Raw genomic sequence first — 13,783 nt, forward strand, 5'->3', positions numbered from 1 at the left:
AGTTTTCAGATTTTGTAATGAACTAAATGACGTTTGTTTCTGACGAGCTGCACTGACTTCATCCCGTCACCCAGCAGGACTGTCCAGCTCAGCCAGGTTGTTGTCACTCAATGTGAATTTGCACCTTATTTATTTTTCCTGTATTTTAACCAGAGTGAAATTCACAGGGGGTTTCACCTGAGCGTCCTTCACATTCTGAGACTACTTCCTGGTTTAGACCACACCCTCCAGTACGTCAGAACTCTCTACTGATCATACACTCTTAAGACTCTTGAGTCAAAAACAATCCGAACTGGTTACTTTGCTAACCCAGGCCAAGGTTAATTTAGCAAAACAAAAAGATGCTATGGGTCGTAATCTTTAGCCATTGTGTAGCAAGGTTCAAAATCTAAGGACTGTTTTGAATGTAACTCTTTTTTTTATTGAAATAACTTGACAGATGTAGTAGTTGTGAAGACAGAAGTCTGAAGTTTCAGGCACAAATTCACAAAATGTTCTCACGTGCTTTTTAGAGCAACAAGATGTAGAGATACTTCAGGGAAATGAGATCACACAAATAAGAAGACTTCAGCTTCTTATTTTTGGCTCAATGGTCAGTGTGTTTCTTTGTCTAAAACCATCAGTTCCCGAGTTTCACATTACTCACTGGAAACTATTTCTACACACAGTTTCTGTAATTCATGAGGCTAATATTTCGATAGGATCTCAGTGTCTTAAAACTCATGATTATTATTTTTTGACTAACTGACTTCTCCTTCCAGACCTAACCTCTCAGCAAAGTAAGGGCATTTGACAATATGTCATGTTTATTGCTGTTTCATATTTGGTTACGGTATTGTGTTTTGTTTCGTTTTTTTTTTTTACCATGTAAGGCACTTTGATCTACTTGTTGCTTAAATGTGCAATATAAACTTGACATATATCAGATAAAAATCAATGTTTTATGTCTTATATGGGTAAATGTTTGAAATGTAATATTGAGCAGGAACACAATGCTAAGTGTTGAAACATATTCAACTGTTTTTGTGTCAAGCCTTTATGGTTGAACTTTGGATTTGACAATAAGGTGACACCTGGCGTCAAAACATGAACACTAGATGGCAGCACCTCTCAGGCTGGAAGCTAAACCTTTCTTTGAGCTCCAGAGGAGTTTCTCATTCTCCACAAGCTACAGCTCCTCAAATACTAAATGCATTTGTCACATTTATTTTTCTAATGTCTGATGCTTGTGTATGTGGTTTGAAGTGAGAAAAAATACACTATGTAAGTACTCAAATAAAGAGAAATCTAATCAGATTTTGAAATAAAAACAATGTTAACGAGATTTCTATTTAGTGATGGCCTGTATGATAACGGAGTCTCCAAAACGCCCCACGGAGATGAAAAAATCTCACCCTCAGGCTGAATCAATAGAGAAAACCCTGCAGTCCAGATTTTTACGACATTTTTTCTGACATCAACATCACCGTTGCCGTGGGGATATTGTTTGGAATGACTGTTACCCGTGTCACCTCTATAGCCCCTGTTCTGGTGCAGTCCAGACAGCTCTCTCTGACTGCTCCCTCTTTTACGGCGCACACTGTAAAACATCAGCACACACTTATAAAAAATAAAAAAAAGGTTGTTTGACTGAGAAGCTGTTGGGAAGATTCTTTTATTCCAAAGCACAAGATGTTTACTATTCTCACAATCCAGCTGGCTGCAACAAAATCCATTCTAGCCCAACCAATTGGATCTGTGTTCTGAAGTATAAAATATCAGCAAAAAAGACCAACATTTGCCTTGAAATCATATACAAGGTAGTTCAGTTGTTTAATATGCAATTAGATGAAGACAGTTTGATTTGTCATGAAAGTACAACGTTAGGAATACATGCATACATGAGGGGCAGAGCTGCTGTATGTGCCTTTTATGCTCTGCACAGTAAAACTTTGGTCTCCAGGGGCAACAGCACAACCAGGTGGCATCCTGATGTGTTTGCTTGGAAGCATCCGGAATCTCACTGTTTGCTTTTCAAGCCCTGATGTGTCTCCAGTGAAAACATTTCTGGCATGGGGGCAGGCAGGGTGTCCTCCCTGCCCTCCACCCCCACAAATGGAGGGGGTGGAAGGGGCAGCAGTCTTACACCAGGCAGGGCGGATGTGGAGGATCCTGAATCCTGGATGCTCACTGTTGCTAAAGCTCATCCATGGAGACCCAATGTGGGATTAGAACGGTTCCCAAATGTTGACTCATAGTATCTTTTAGCTTCTTATACCATCATGTGTGTACCCTACAACCTAACAGTAGCTGCATTGCAGAATCTGCCTAACAACAGGCACACTACTCATTAAATTCAATGCTAAAACAAAGAACCTGACAAACATACAAAGAAGGTGTAGATTAAATTCAACATGCAGTGTTCTATCTGTCGTCTACAAAGTTACACAACATGAGGTGTCATTGATTAAGTTTTTCTTTTGAAAAACATTTTGTCAAAAATGTAAAACAAAAAAAAATTTAAAAAGAAAACAGAAAGGAAATTACACACGTCTAAAGAGTTGTCACATTCTCAGGGATTATGGACTGAGAATGTCCATAATCTCAGCTGCATGCTTTCCTGCTCATACAGCATCATAATTCTGATTCCTGTGTTTTTCCTTCAGCATCGACAAACATAGTGTACAGTGTGACACTCTATGCTTCTAAACTCCAGCGTAGGTTCCGTTGTAAAAAAATGGCTTGTCTGTCACACAGTGACCTACGACCTCCGGTGTCCACCTCTGAACTTTAGGTTTGCCGTCCTGCCCCGGCCGGACGATGACGGTGCTTTTGGATGCTAGAGAGGGATCTTCATTGAAGAAGTTGAAGGGTCGGAGGAAGAAGCCCACTGCGTTGCCGGGTGTCGCCGTGTTGGGGATGTCTTCTGAATGAGGTACATGTAGGAAGCCCACCGTAACCCAGGCAACCAGATCCTACACACAATGGAGAAAATGCAAGATTTTTTCCTAATAGCCAAGACTATTTCCATTTGCTAATTTCTTAACAAAAAAATATATTGTTCTTGAGAAATTTTTGCTCTTTTGTTATAACTAAGATAACTGATTTTAAGCAATTTAAAAAAGACAAGATGGGGGTATGATGTCATGGCTTTGAAAGCTTAGGATGTAACAGAGCAGAAACACTGAAACCACATCTCAAGAAGAACAAGACTCTGCCTTTAAAGAACATCTTCATGTTTCCACAGCGTTGAATGCATCATGGGAGCAGAATCATTTTGAAGAGGAACAGAAAGTCCAGTACCTGGTTGACTATGTTTTCATTGTTGCGGATGTAGTCCTCAAAGGACACTGCAGGCTCCCAGGGGTCGTTCTGAGTGAAGATACTGCTGCTGGTGGCTTCACTGTCCCTGTGGCGCGTCACAGCCAGAGGATATCTGGGGAGAGATTATCCAAGATACATATCTTCTATATATTTCTTCTATATATGGAAGAAATTAGCAGGAATGGGCTGATTAACGTTAGTTCCCAACCAGGGCAACCAAAGTTTTAGAAAATTACAAGTTCACAACTTCAGATATATTTTATCACACCCTTTCCTGGAATTAAAGACCCTGTTATGAAATGCCAGAGAAATTGCAGTGCAGAACAAAAGTTGAGTAACAAGAAAGACAAACATATCTGCTTAAAATACAAGAAGCATATCAGATATGTTTTATTTGTTTTTTCCAGATGCTTTAGGTCATAAATCTGCACACAGGAATAAACTATACTTCATAGACCAGTTACTGGTGCCAGATATTTTACTGTTCATTGCTTTTATGTGCTACTTTGTCATCTATTATGGCCTTGTAGTAATAGACTATAGCAAAAGGTGGCAAATGTAGTTTTGAGATACTCCGTCTGTTATGTCAGGAATAACAACACTTCTCATAGGGGTTGAGTGCTTCAACATGATGTCGATGCTTTGAGAACAATGTGATGAAGAATTTGATTTACCTTGACCAACTGATGCCAACTTCCTCTCTCCAGCCTTTAGGAAGGACACTGTGTGCATGGGAATTAAACTGAATTCGATAACCCTTCTGGTGGCCCCACTTGTTTTTCTCACTGGGGTTGTAAAAGTGCACATAGCGAGGGAACTTTTTGCCAAAGCGGAATGCAGCCGATCGCTCCGTCTTGTGCTCCGTCCTGTGAAGTTTGGACTGGACGATGAAGTGATTTGGGCTCCACGGATTGGTGAAGTTCACATACTTCAGGTCTACCGTTTCAAAGCTGTTATCTCGACCTGCATACCAGAAAACACAAGAAGTTTGAGAAAGTTTTGTGTGTCAGGATAGGGTGTCTATTGATAACATTTTGTATTTTATGTGACCATTAGGAATCAAAATCAGGAAAATGACCTCATATAACCGAATAGAATCAAGTCTTCACTTAAAATGCACTTATAATGTTCAACAACTGATTTAATCCTCGCAGTGAAAGGCTTCATTTTCATTACACAATGGCTCAGAAAGACTCTGGAGACTTCTGGCGTCTGGATGCTTCTGGATGCTGATGAGCTGTATGTAATAAGCCATAACTATGTTGGGTTCAGGCACTTAGGAGTTCTATTTTCACAACTGGATTTATTACCTTTAAAATCCCCTCAATGTCATAAGGACATTGGTGTCCTCATGGAGCCAATGACTTACATAAGTGTTTTGGGGGTGACAATTACCAAGTGAGAAAACTTGAGATTTATTGGAAAATACCAAATAGCATCATTATTCTACCATGATCTGCATAACACCTTGGTGAAAAGTTATCCAAATTTTGTGCAGTTTGAAAACATTATTGTTTTTGCAATGACTTGTTGAGAACAATATATTGTGTTTGAGACAAATTATGCTGAGTAGAAGAGATATTTTTTCAATGTGGGCCTACAATTTCAGAATGATCCGTAGACTCCGATAGCTAGCCATTTGGCTGATTTGTCTCTTAATGTCGAATTTGGCTACATTCATTGTGGACTTGGATCAAGGCACTTGGTGATTGCTTCATAATACTCACCAGCAATATCAAGGTCCACTTTGTAGTGGATGAGGTGAGTGTGCAGGTTGCCCAGCACGTAGTCGTACACTTTTGTGCCATAGTGAAGTCCATTAGGTGTGAAGAAAGTGGCATGGATGTATCCGGTAGCACTGACTTTTACCTCCATCACTCCATTGGGGTAAAACAGGAAGTCCCAGATGTAATCATAGTTGTAAACTGTTGAAGTTGTTCGCAACACCAGCACAGTGTTCTCCAGACCTCCAAAGAAGTTGTATCCTCCTTGAAAGTTGGAGTCAAAATGCCTCCGTAGGGGCATGGCAGTGGTCATCTCAAAAATACACAGAGCATTTTTGTGGTGCGTGGGTTTGTCTGTGTCAAAGTAATGGTAAAGGTCGACAAAGGAGGCGATCTCTGGGCAGTCGATTCCAGGTGCCAGTTCGTAAGTTGAGGTTCCCATTGCCCAGCCTGCGTCGATGTACTTTGTTTGCATGGCAGCAGGAGTATCCCCAGCGTAGAAGGCTATGGCTTCCTGAAGACTGATCTCATAAGCGATCCTCTCTCCATTAAAGCGAAGGTCAAAGACTTGAAGGCCAGCCGATGAGCGAACTCTGTAGGCGAAGGACCACCCAGCGTACTCAACAAAGTTACTATCTATAGAGTAGCGATGTCCCAGGGGTTCAACAAGCTTTGGCCCATGAATATTAGTTGGTGTGTTACTATGACCTCGAGGTATGTAAGTAGAGTAAAGGTCTTCATCGTTGTGATCCGGCAGTTTCAGCTTCTCCACTTCTCCCGATTCATACTTCTCTATCAGCTCCTCGACACTGTCAAAATACATACTGTTGTACCAGATCTTCTCAACCGTCCACTTTTCTGGATCTAGATCCCTATGGTTGACCAATACTTCAAATCCAATTGGATGAATGAAATAACCTTCTACAAACTTCTGCAGCATGATCCATGACCTTCTTTCACCTGGATCAAGGCCTCGGGGAGCGATGTCTGAGAACGTCAGGCAGCGGTTGGAACAATTTGTGTAAGAAAAGCCTCCTGTTGTCTCAAAAAGAAGCTTGTAAGCTTGAGCTGCAATCCTCTTCAGGAGGTTTTCAATGTGGTCATACTCTACAATGGTGATCGGCCTGGACTCGAATTGGACCGGTTTCTTTCCCTTGAAGGTTCTGACTTCGTGAGACTTTGGGGACGGAAGCGGTCCCACAATGTACTCTGTGATGTTCGGTGTGGTCTGGTTCCCAAACTGGATGATCACTCGAGCTTGGCGGGGGGGTCTGGCCTGACCGCGGTCCAGTGCTCTCAGGGCCTCATGTTTCTTTGGCAAGTGGAGTTCCATCAGTAGGATACTGTTCCTCTCCATAGTTTTACTTCGAGCATCTGTCAGTTTCATCTCTGGAATGCCGTGCAGGTAGGATCGGACGGCTTTCATCTCCTGCACAGTGAGGTCAGCAAACATTGGGGCACCGTGGTGAGCCCACTCTCTGGTTCTGGCAGCACTGAAGCCAATCAAACAGGCCAGCTGCAGCATACAGAGAACCTTCATGGCTGAAATACAATAAGAAAATGACTTCCTGAATTTATGAATATCTTGGCATACTCAAAAGTTTAATTGTAGCAGATTTATTGTCACTCACATTCAGATCAGATCATAATTATTGCCTAAATTGCTAACTGCCTAATTTATTTACTTCATTTCAGAATTAGCATAAACCTTACACCATTATTTTATCTGGTTTTACTGCTATCAGTCTCAATCTGTCCCTCTAACAGAACACAAATAGTACATATCAGCCAGAGCAATAAAGAAGTCAAGGCCAACTTTGTCCTGTCTGTTAACCGCAAACAGCAGCAGGGCAACTACTTAGTGCACTCTACTATTAAGTCTATATGTTTTTTTCTCAGTTTTCAAGGTGCAAAACCCCCATTCTTAGCAGCTTTGGTCTCAGGATGTGCTCATACAATAGCCTTCATGTACCTTTGACATGCAGATGTGGAAACATGACCCATGCAGTGTTAAAAGAAATTATATGACCTGCAGTGGTCCCTCAAATGCTTTAGGACAGGTTTGTCCAGTCGTCCAGGTTCAGCAGCCGTTCGGACGTCTGTGGTACAGTTGAGAAGCGAAGCTGTGCTGCTGATTGTCTGTCTATTGCCCTACTTGGCCGAGACTTCAAGTGATTGGTTTGCAGGTGGTTGTAAAATATGACGAAATACTTAGTAAGCGTCCAAAAGGCACCATATGGAAAAAAAGTAACATAATTCAATTATAAATCAATTCGAGAATACTTTTTTCATCCCAAATGGAAATTAATTGTTGTTCTGCTTGGGGAAACATGTGTCCCTAAGCAGAACAGTAATATTTCATTCAAATTGCTTTCAATAAAACCGTAAGATAAGACGGCTGAAGCAACAGTAACACCTTGAGTTTCTCAGACTACATGTGTTTTAAAAACAAACATGTCCTCTATGTGCTTATCTGCAGTGTTGGAAGATCCTTCAAAAAAGAAATGTGCTTGTGTGCATTTAAAGCCAGTTCTATATAAAACTAAATAGCAAATTTTTAATTAGAGCAATCCTTTACACCCTTTTTTCCTCTGTTTTTATTTTGATCACTTATGACAAACAATAACAAGAACAAAAACAACACTCAGCATGCAGCATCATGCTGACACATCACAATCCTCAGCAGACCTACAAACCAGACTCAAATAACAAGAAACAAAGAACAATTACATGTTTTAGAAAGTCCAGTTATGTCTGGATTTTCATAGACAAATAAGCAATTGTCCATGATCCATTGTGTGTGCTTCCAGGTCACCAGGCTAGAATTTCCCAGAAGGTAAGTGTGTAAATAATGTAAGATTTACATATGTAGCAAATAGGTTAGATAAACACTTAAGTAAAAAAAGGTAAGAGTATTTGGATATATAATCTATTATATATTCTCATTTCCCTTTCCAAATTGTTTTTAATCCATGCCTACACTTTTGTAATGTGGCTCTAGAGGTATCCATTGATACTTGTTCATTGATTTCTAAAGAGAGGTTCACTTAGAGATTCCATGAACAGATAAAACTAGTGAAACTTTGAACCTGTACAAAGCCATTTTGATTTCTGAGTGTTGGATGTGTGAAATGTTTTTTTTCTATTCATCTGGTCATGGCTTTAGACAGGTATCACATATTATTAAACATTTTAGGTGGTATAAATCTCTTTGAGATTGAAATTGACCTGGTTTTAATATATGTGATATATATTATATATATGTGATTTAGTGAGGTTCTTTAAGATGGGGTTAATTTTCCTTTAACGTATGATTCATGAAGCATTCCAATAAGACGTGACAGCAATGTTCCTGCAACTTTTTTAATGTAGTTGTATCATGGATGGTCCGTCTGGCCCAGGGGCAAACTGTGGTTACTGAACCTTGGCCCATTACCTCCATTTTATGAGCCTCCAGTAAAAAAAAAAAAAAGCAAATTTAAGTTAACCATTAAAGATTTTTATCTGCAGATATGATAAAGGAATTGTTCAGAACAAGTGAACACCAGCAGATACACTGTACTTTGTCTCTAGCTGTTTGTATTTTTTCCCACATAACTGAGACCTCCAACATTTCCATTTTTCATTCTGTGATGCATGAAACCAGTTCATCAGGTACACTGACTCAACTGCTTCTTAAAAAAGTTACTCAGCCAATCACATGGCACATGGAGGCATCTGAAAGCTTTTAGACATCTAAAAATGTCTTCTGAAATTGAAATGGAGCATTAAAATGATGAATAGAGCAGATTTACAATAGGTTGCCGGTTCAAACCTCCACTCAGTCCATCTTAGTGGTCAGAGGGTCCATTGTTCTGGTGCCTAGATGCTAATAGAAGCCAGTTAATCACACACTGATTCCCCCCAAGTGTGTGGCAAGAGGAAAACACCTAAAACTCTCAGGGCAGTGGTCCCTGAGGGCCGGAGCTGAGTTTGCACGTCTGGTTTGTCCTCAGTGTCTCATCAGAATAAATGCTGAAGAACACACACTGACTCAGCTCATTATCTTTATCAATGTACCGACTGCTGCTGTCTAACAGTGAGATTAGCGTACATGTACACAATCTGCCAGCTCCGTGACAGAACCTCCAGGTAACATCATTACCGCAGCTTCTCTTTTCTTTCGTTACTCTGGTCACAGCTGTGCTTAAGTCTCCTTTCACTCCCACCAGGAGGTCATACTGAGGATACTGCTGATTCTGAAAGCTTTGCACCCTCATGTCTGCTGCCACGTTTGACTGAATAAACGACCCCATCGTCCTTCAAGAAACACCTTTCTTTACGCGATTAAGCTCAGACAAACATCTCTTTGTTCTGCAGCTGAGGCTCCGCAGCCACGCTAACATCGGCACCCCCCGTAGTGTTGGTTGGTGTTAAATCAGAGGCGCTTAGGTCACAGGTTCAGTGTCCAATACCTGAGTTCCCAGCTGTTACCCCGACCCTCGCGTCCAATGGCAGCTGGCTGAAATGCCTCTGTACGTCCCATGGGTCACCTCCACACTCAAAACCCCCACGAGTTCAGCTCGGCCACATCTCGTTTCTCTAAGTTTTTATTACTCTCAAACCAGGAAGAGTAAGGAAAAGAAAAACAACAGACACACTGACAGCTTTTTTGGGAGGGGTGGACTTAAATATTATCCCACACTTGTTCTTTTAGGTGAGTGTTCCTTTTTATTAACGTATGAAGACATGAACTGTTTTATTGCCTTAGTTGGTGTTATGTATTCTGTCTCTGTATAAAATGAATTGACCTGCCTACAACTCTTCACGAGGCTGTAAACCTCTTTGAATTTTATGGTTTTATGTCTTGAACTGCCTGCGAATTTGTTTTTGTCTCTTATCTCGGGGAGACGATTAATGCTGTGAAGTTTATAACAGGATTTCAGTCTAAGAATGTAACAATGGAACATGAAAACGTGTCGTCTTTCCATAGGAGCTGTAAAAGTCAAACATTGTGAAGATGAACTTGGAACCAGGCCTTGTGGTTCTGCTGGGTCTGCAGCTGGTGGTGGGAGCTGGGTGAGTTCCAGAAGAGCTCCAGCTTCCTGAACCACAAACATCAACAAACATTTTAACCAATATTCTCAAGCGAGAAATGAGTTTTACAAAAGGTTACGTAATTTTACAAAAACAAATTAGTAACTTAATACCATCCAACTATTTGAACAACTTGTATTCTAAATCTTTAGCTGAAAAACAGATAATTGTCATTAAACTTTGCAACTTTTGTTTTTCTTTCGCAACACTTTAAAATATTAATACATACAAATAATGAATCAATAAAATACAATACAGATAATAAAAATTCTTGCTTTTATTCAGATTTTTGAACTCTCAGTTCTCCTGACTGAAACTTTTTGCTTTGCTTTTTCTGGATTAAAATTGTACAGATTTTACTGAAGATATGGCTTAGATAAAAATTGTTCACATGTCCTTAAAATTTAGTCTTATAGATGTTTGTTAAAAAAATATTTCCTCTGGCTGGAAGGGACATTGACTCTTGACGTTGCCCAGTTGGGCATTCCTACAGTCTGATAATGTCTTTGGTGTCAAAAAAGACTTTTCTACTGATTATTGAGAAAAATTCCAAAATCAAATTTATAAAAAAGCTTTTATAATAAATAAATATATTATAAGTAGGGTACTCCCTTTATATGGTTATTCTTTAATATTCGAGATGCCTCTCTCAATTCCAGTCATAAAAAACGTTCTTGGTTAAAAGGCAGAACATTTTTTAAAACATCTGGAAATCCTGGCTTTAACCCTTTATCTGCCATTGCAGACACTGGTGTGAACGTGTGGTGGAAGACAGAGTGGAGTTGGTTCTGTCCCCACGGCTGCAGCTGGAAGTGGGCTGCTCTGACGTGTACCAGTACAACACCCAGGGATGGAGGCTGGATGTGGACAGGATGCGCACCGTGCATGGAGGGGACGACGGAATCGCTCAATATTACAAACAGCAGGGACAGACGGCGTCCTGCTTCCTGTACAAGTAAGCCAAGGAGAAGGTTCTTTAAAACTTCATGTCATGTGAAAATAAAATGTTTAAGTGGTTGGACATGTTTCCTTTATGAGGCAAGAACTTGGTAAGCAGTAGATTATGATGGTTTAATTTGAGTCAGGCACAAACAAAATATAAAAAAGTCTTTGCATGTGTCAATGTATCATAAAATGATTTTTACCGACCATTGAAGGGCAAATCCACATTTTTGGATTGGCAAGCCATGTTTTTCTTTCATACAGACAGAATTTTTCTGTTACAAATATAACTTTTTGTTCAGCAAATATGTTTTTATTTATTTTTTGTTCGTTTTTGTAAGGTTTTGCGAAAATGCAGCATTAAACAGAATACAAAATTAATAACATCAAATGCCAGAAGTTAGTGGCATCGGTATCAATATCGGTACTGGTATCAGTATCATTATGAGTATCAGTATCCGTATCTCTGTATTGGCGATACTGACCCTGTATTTACCTGGTCTCAGGTTGATTCTATAATATGCAGCATGACACACGTCTAGTTCACCAGGGTGACACAACCACTTATCATCACTGGGGAAACTATTTTTTTTTATTCATGAAGCTTATCTTTAATATAAAAATTAGTTTGATAATCTAAAATATTTATTTGTGACACAAATGCAAAGTAGAAAGAAATTCTTCCTTGTATATATAAACCTGAAGACAACCTGTGCATGTTATGGTTTAGTTTGCACATGTTTCTGTCCTCAGACCGCCGGAGATGGAGAACCAAGCCGTGAATAAGACAGAGAGGACCTGCTGTGAGGGATGGGGAGGACCTCACTGCTCTCAGGGTAAGAGAAGAAACCACTGGCCTGCTTCTACATGAAGCCATGACAGCAGTAAATGAAGTCAATAAAAATGGGCTAAGATTTAAACAAATGAACAAAAAAACAAAATAACAGTTAAAAGTTGGGTAAAATCTGCTGTCAAAATGACCACAAGGGCTACATGTTCATCTTTCGTCTCCTTTGCCTCTCAGGTGTTGGGGCGCGTGGTCAGTGCTATTCCACGTGGAACTGTGAGAAATTCCCAGGAGTTCATAACTCCTCGCTCATGCCGATGCAGCAATGCTGCAACACCCTGTGGGGACTGAGCTGGAAGAACGCCTCGGACCAAACCTGTTTGACTTGCACCTACACTCTGCTGCCAGGTCTGAAGCAGCTACACTGGGAAAACACACTACAGGAATGGAATGTCACCAAGCCATGTGAAGGATGTCTGACATGCACTGCTTCTCTACCTCACCTCTAGACTCCCAGTCTTCTCCTCTGGTGCGGAGTGGACTGCTGGGTACCGCCAGGGTTCCTCTGGGCTCGGCCACATGCATGTCCTGGGGAGGGGCCCACTATCGCACTTTTGACAGGAAGCACTTCCACTTCCAGGGAAGCTGTATGTACCTGCTGGCCTCGTCTACCGATGGCACCTGGGCAGTCTACATCAGTACAATCTGTGACCAGAGAGGCAACTGTAACAAGGTGATCATTCCCTGTCAAACCCATCCTGTGGTAGAGGATGTATTGTATGTCGGCACAAAGCACATCTTTGGACGACATACAAATAATCAAATATCTGTGCGAATATCATTTCAGGCGTTGAGGATGATGCTGGGTCTGGATTTGGTTTCTATTCATCATAAAAATGTAACACTGAACAGCCTGCCTGTTCCAAATGGGGAGCCACTATTTCAAAACGGTAAGACAATTATTAGAAAATCAATCATTTTCTGGCTCGATGTGGAAAATCTAATCTCCTGAACCTCATAACTGGTTCAGCCACCATTTACAGTAACAACTCATCAAGCATTTGCAGTAAAACGATTAAAACTCTTTTAAACCACTGTGGAAGAATTCTGGTTCACTCTTTGAGGTAGAATTCATCCCCACTGTGTTCAGGTATGAATGGCTTGTTTCATGTCACAGTATAGTATCTCAATCAGATCTAAGTCTGGGAATTACCTCAGCATTTGCAAAGGTTTTTATTTCTCCTCAACATTCTGGATTCCTTGGCAGAGAGCAGAATTTGTGGTTCCATTGATCACAGTAAATCATCCAGGGTCTCATGCAGCAATGCAGTTGAAGACCTTCACACTACGTCCACCATGTTTGATTTTAGGTTTTGGTTCTTTTTCTGAAATGCTGCCCAGGTTTTACATAAGATGTACTGGGACGCAACTCCAATAATGCTCCACTTTTCTCTTGGCACACACACACACACACGCACACACACATACACACACACACACACACACACACACACACACACACACACACACACACACACACACACACACACACACACACACACACACACACACACAAAAACAGTTTTCTTCATTTGTTAATGATGGCACTCATTGGTTCACTGGAGTCCCAGAGCCGTAAAAACAGCTTCAAAACCTTTTCCAGGACAATGTGTGTCAATGACATTATGTCTCATCGGCTCTTACATTTATTTAGATCATGATATGGCCTCTTGCTTTTCAAGATTAGCCTACTTTAGGTTATCAGGCAACCTATGAATGTTTTTATTCTTCAGGCCTGGGCGCAGTGAGGCCTACTGTAGGTGCAGCTAGTAAACACGATCTCACTTTTTGTGGTTAATCACATGGGGAAGTTACAAACAGGTTTACACGACTCTTTCTTCTTAATAAGGGAATTTATCACTTGAAGGCTGTTTTATCATTTTCTCTTATT

The 13,783-nt window shown here is 40.6% G+C and overlaps 2 protein-coding genes across 4 annotated transcripts in view; one reads left to right on the forward strand and one right to left on the reverse strand.

The window, feature by feature from the left end:
* Window positions 1–1,635: 1,635 nt before the first annotated feature.
* Window positions 1,636–9,573, reverse strand: aoc1 (amine oxidase, copper containing 1). 3 transcript variants are annotated; one of them, XM_023326401.1, is made up of 5 exons: window positions 9,482–9,573; window positions 5,031–6,569; window positions 3,978–4,266; window positions 3,283–3,415; window positions 1,636–2,954 (listed from the first exon to the last, which is right to left on the reverse strand). In XM_023326401.1, exons 2-5 carry the CDS (start codon window positions 6,565–6,567, stop codon window positions 2,685–2,687), a joined length of 2,229 nt encoding a protein of 742 aa, XP_023182169.1. In that variant the 5' UTR covers window positions 6,568–6,569; window positions 9,482–9,573; the 3' UTR covers window positions 1,636–2,684. The 3 variants fall into 3 exon arrangements, with proteins under 3 accessions (XP_023182169.1, XP_023182168.1, XP_005804986.1); XM_023326400.1 differs by lacking the exon at window positions 9,482–9,573 and adding an exon at window positions 7,000–7,189; XM_005804929.2 differs by lacking the exon at window positions 9,482–9,573 and adding an exon at window positions 7,057–7,187.
* Window positions 9,574–9,641: 68 nt separating this feature from the next.
* The window catches only part of sspo (SCO-spondin), an 83,796-nt gene continuing 79,654 nt past the window's right edge, over window positions 9,642–13,783 (forward strand). Inside the window, exons 1-7 of the mRNA XM_023326399.1 lie at window positions 9,642–9,723; window positions 10,000–10,085; window positions 10,849–11,058; window positions 11,799–11,881; window positions 12,070–12,240; window positions 12,342–12,565; window positions 12,680–12,782. Coding sequence (XP_023182167.1) covers window positions 10,027–10,085; window positions 10,849–11,058; window positions 11,799–11,881; window positions 12,070–12,240; window positions 12,342–12,565; window positions 12,680–12,782 — 850 coding nt within the window. The 5' untranslated portion in view covers window positions 9,642–9,723; window positions 10,000–10,026. The remainder of the gene's footprint in view (window positions 9,724–9,999; window positions 10,086–10,848; window positions 11,059–11,798; window positions 11,882–12,069; window positions 12,241–12,341; window positions 12,566–12,679; window positions 12,783–13,783) is intronic.

Source organism: Xiphophorus maculatus, chromosome 21, assembly GCF_002775205.1.
Source record: "Xiphophorus maculatus strain JP 163 A chromosome 21, X_maculatus-5.0-male, whole genome shotgun sequence".
NCBI classification, from domain to species: domain Eukaryota; kingdom Metazoa; phylum Chordata; class Actinopteri; order Cyprinodontiformes; family Poeciliidae; genus Xiphophorus; species Xiphophorus maculatus.

Excerpts from the sequence above, each read along its gene's own strand:
- aoc1 (XM_023326400.1), bottom strand. The coding sequence starts at position 7,024 with ATGTTTCCACATCTGCATGTCAAAG. Across the intron at positions 3,416-3,977 it reads GTTGGCATCAGTTGGTCAAG|ATATCCTCTGGCTGTGACGC; the intron begins GTAAATCAAATT and ends ATCTCTCCCCAG. Across the intron at positions 2,955-3,282 it reads ATGAAAACATAGTCAACCAG|GATCTGGTTGCCTGGGTTAC; the intron begins GTACTGGACTTT and ends CATTGTGTGTAG.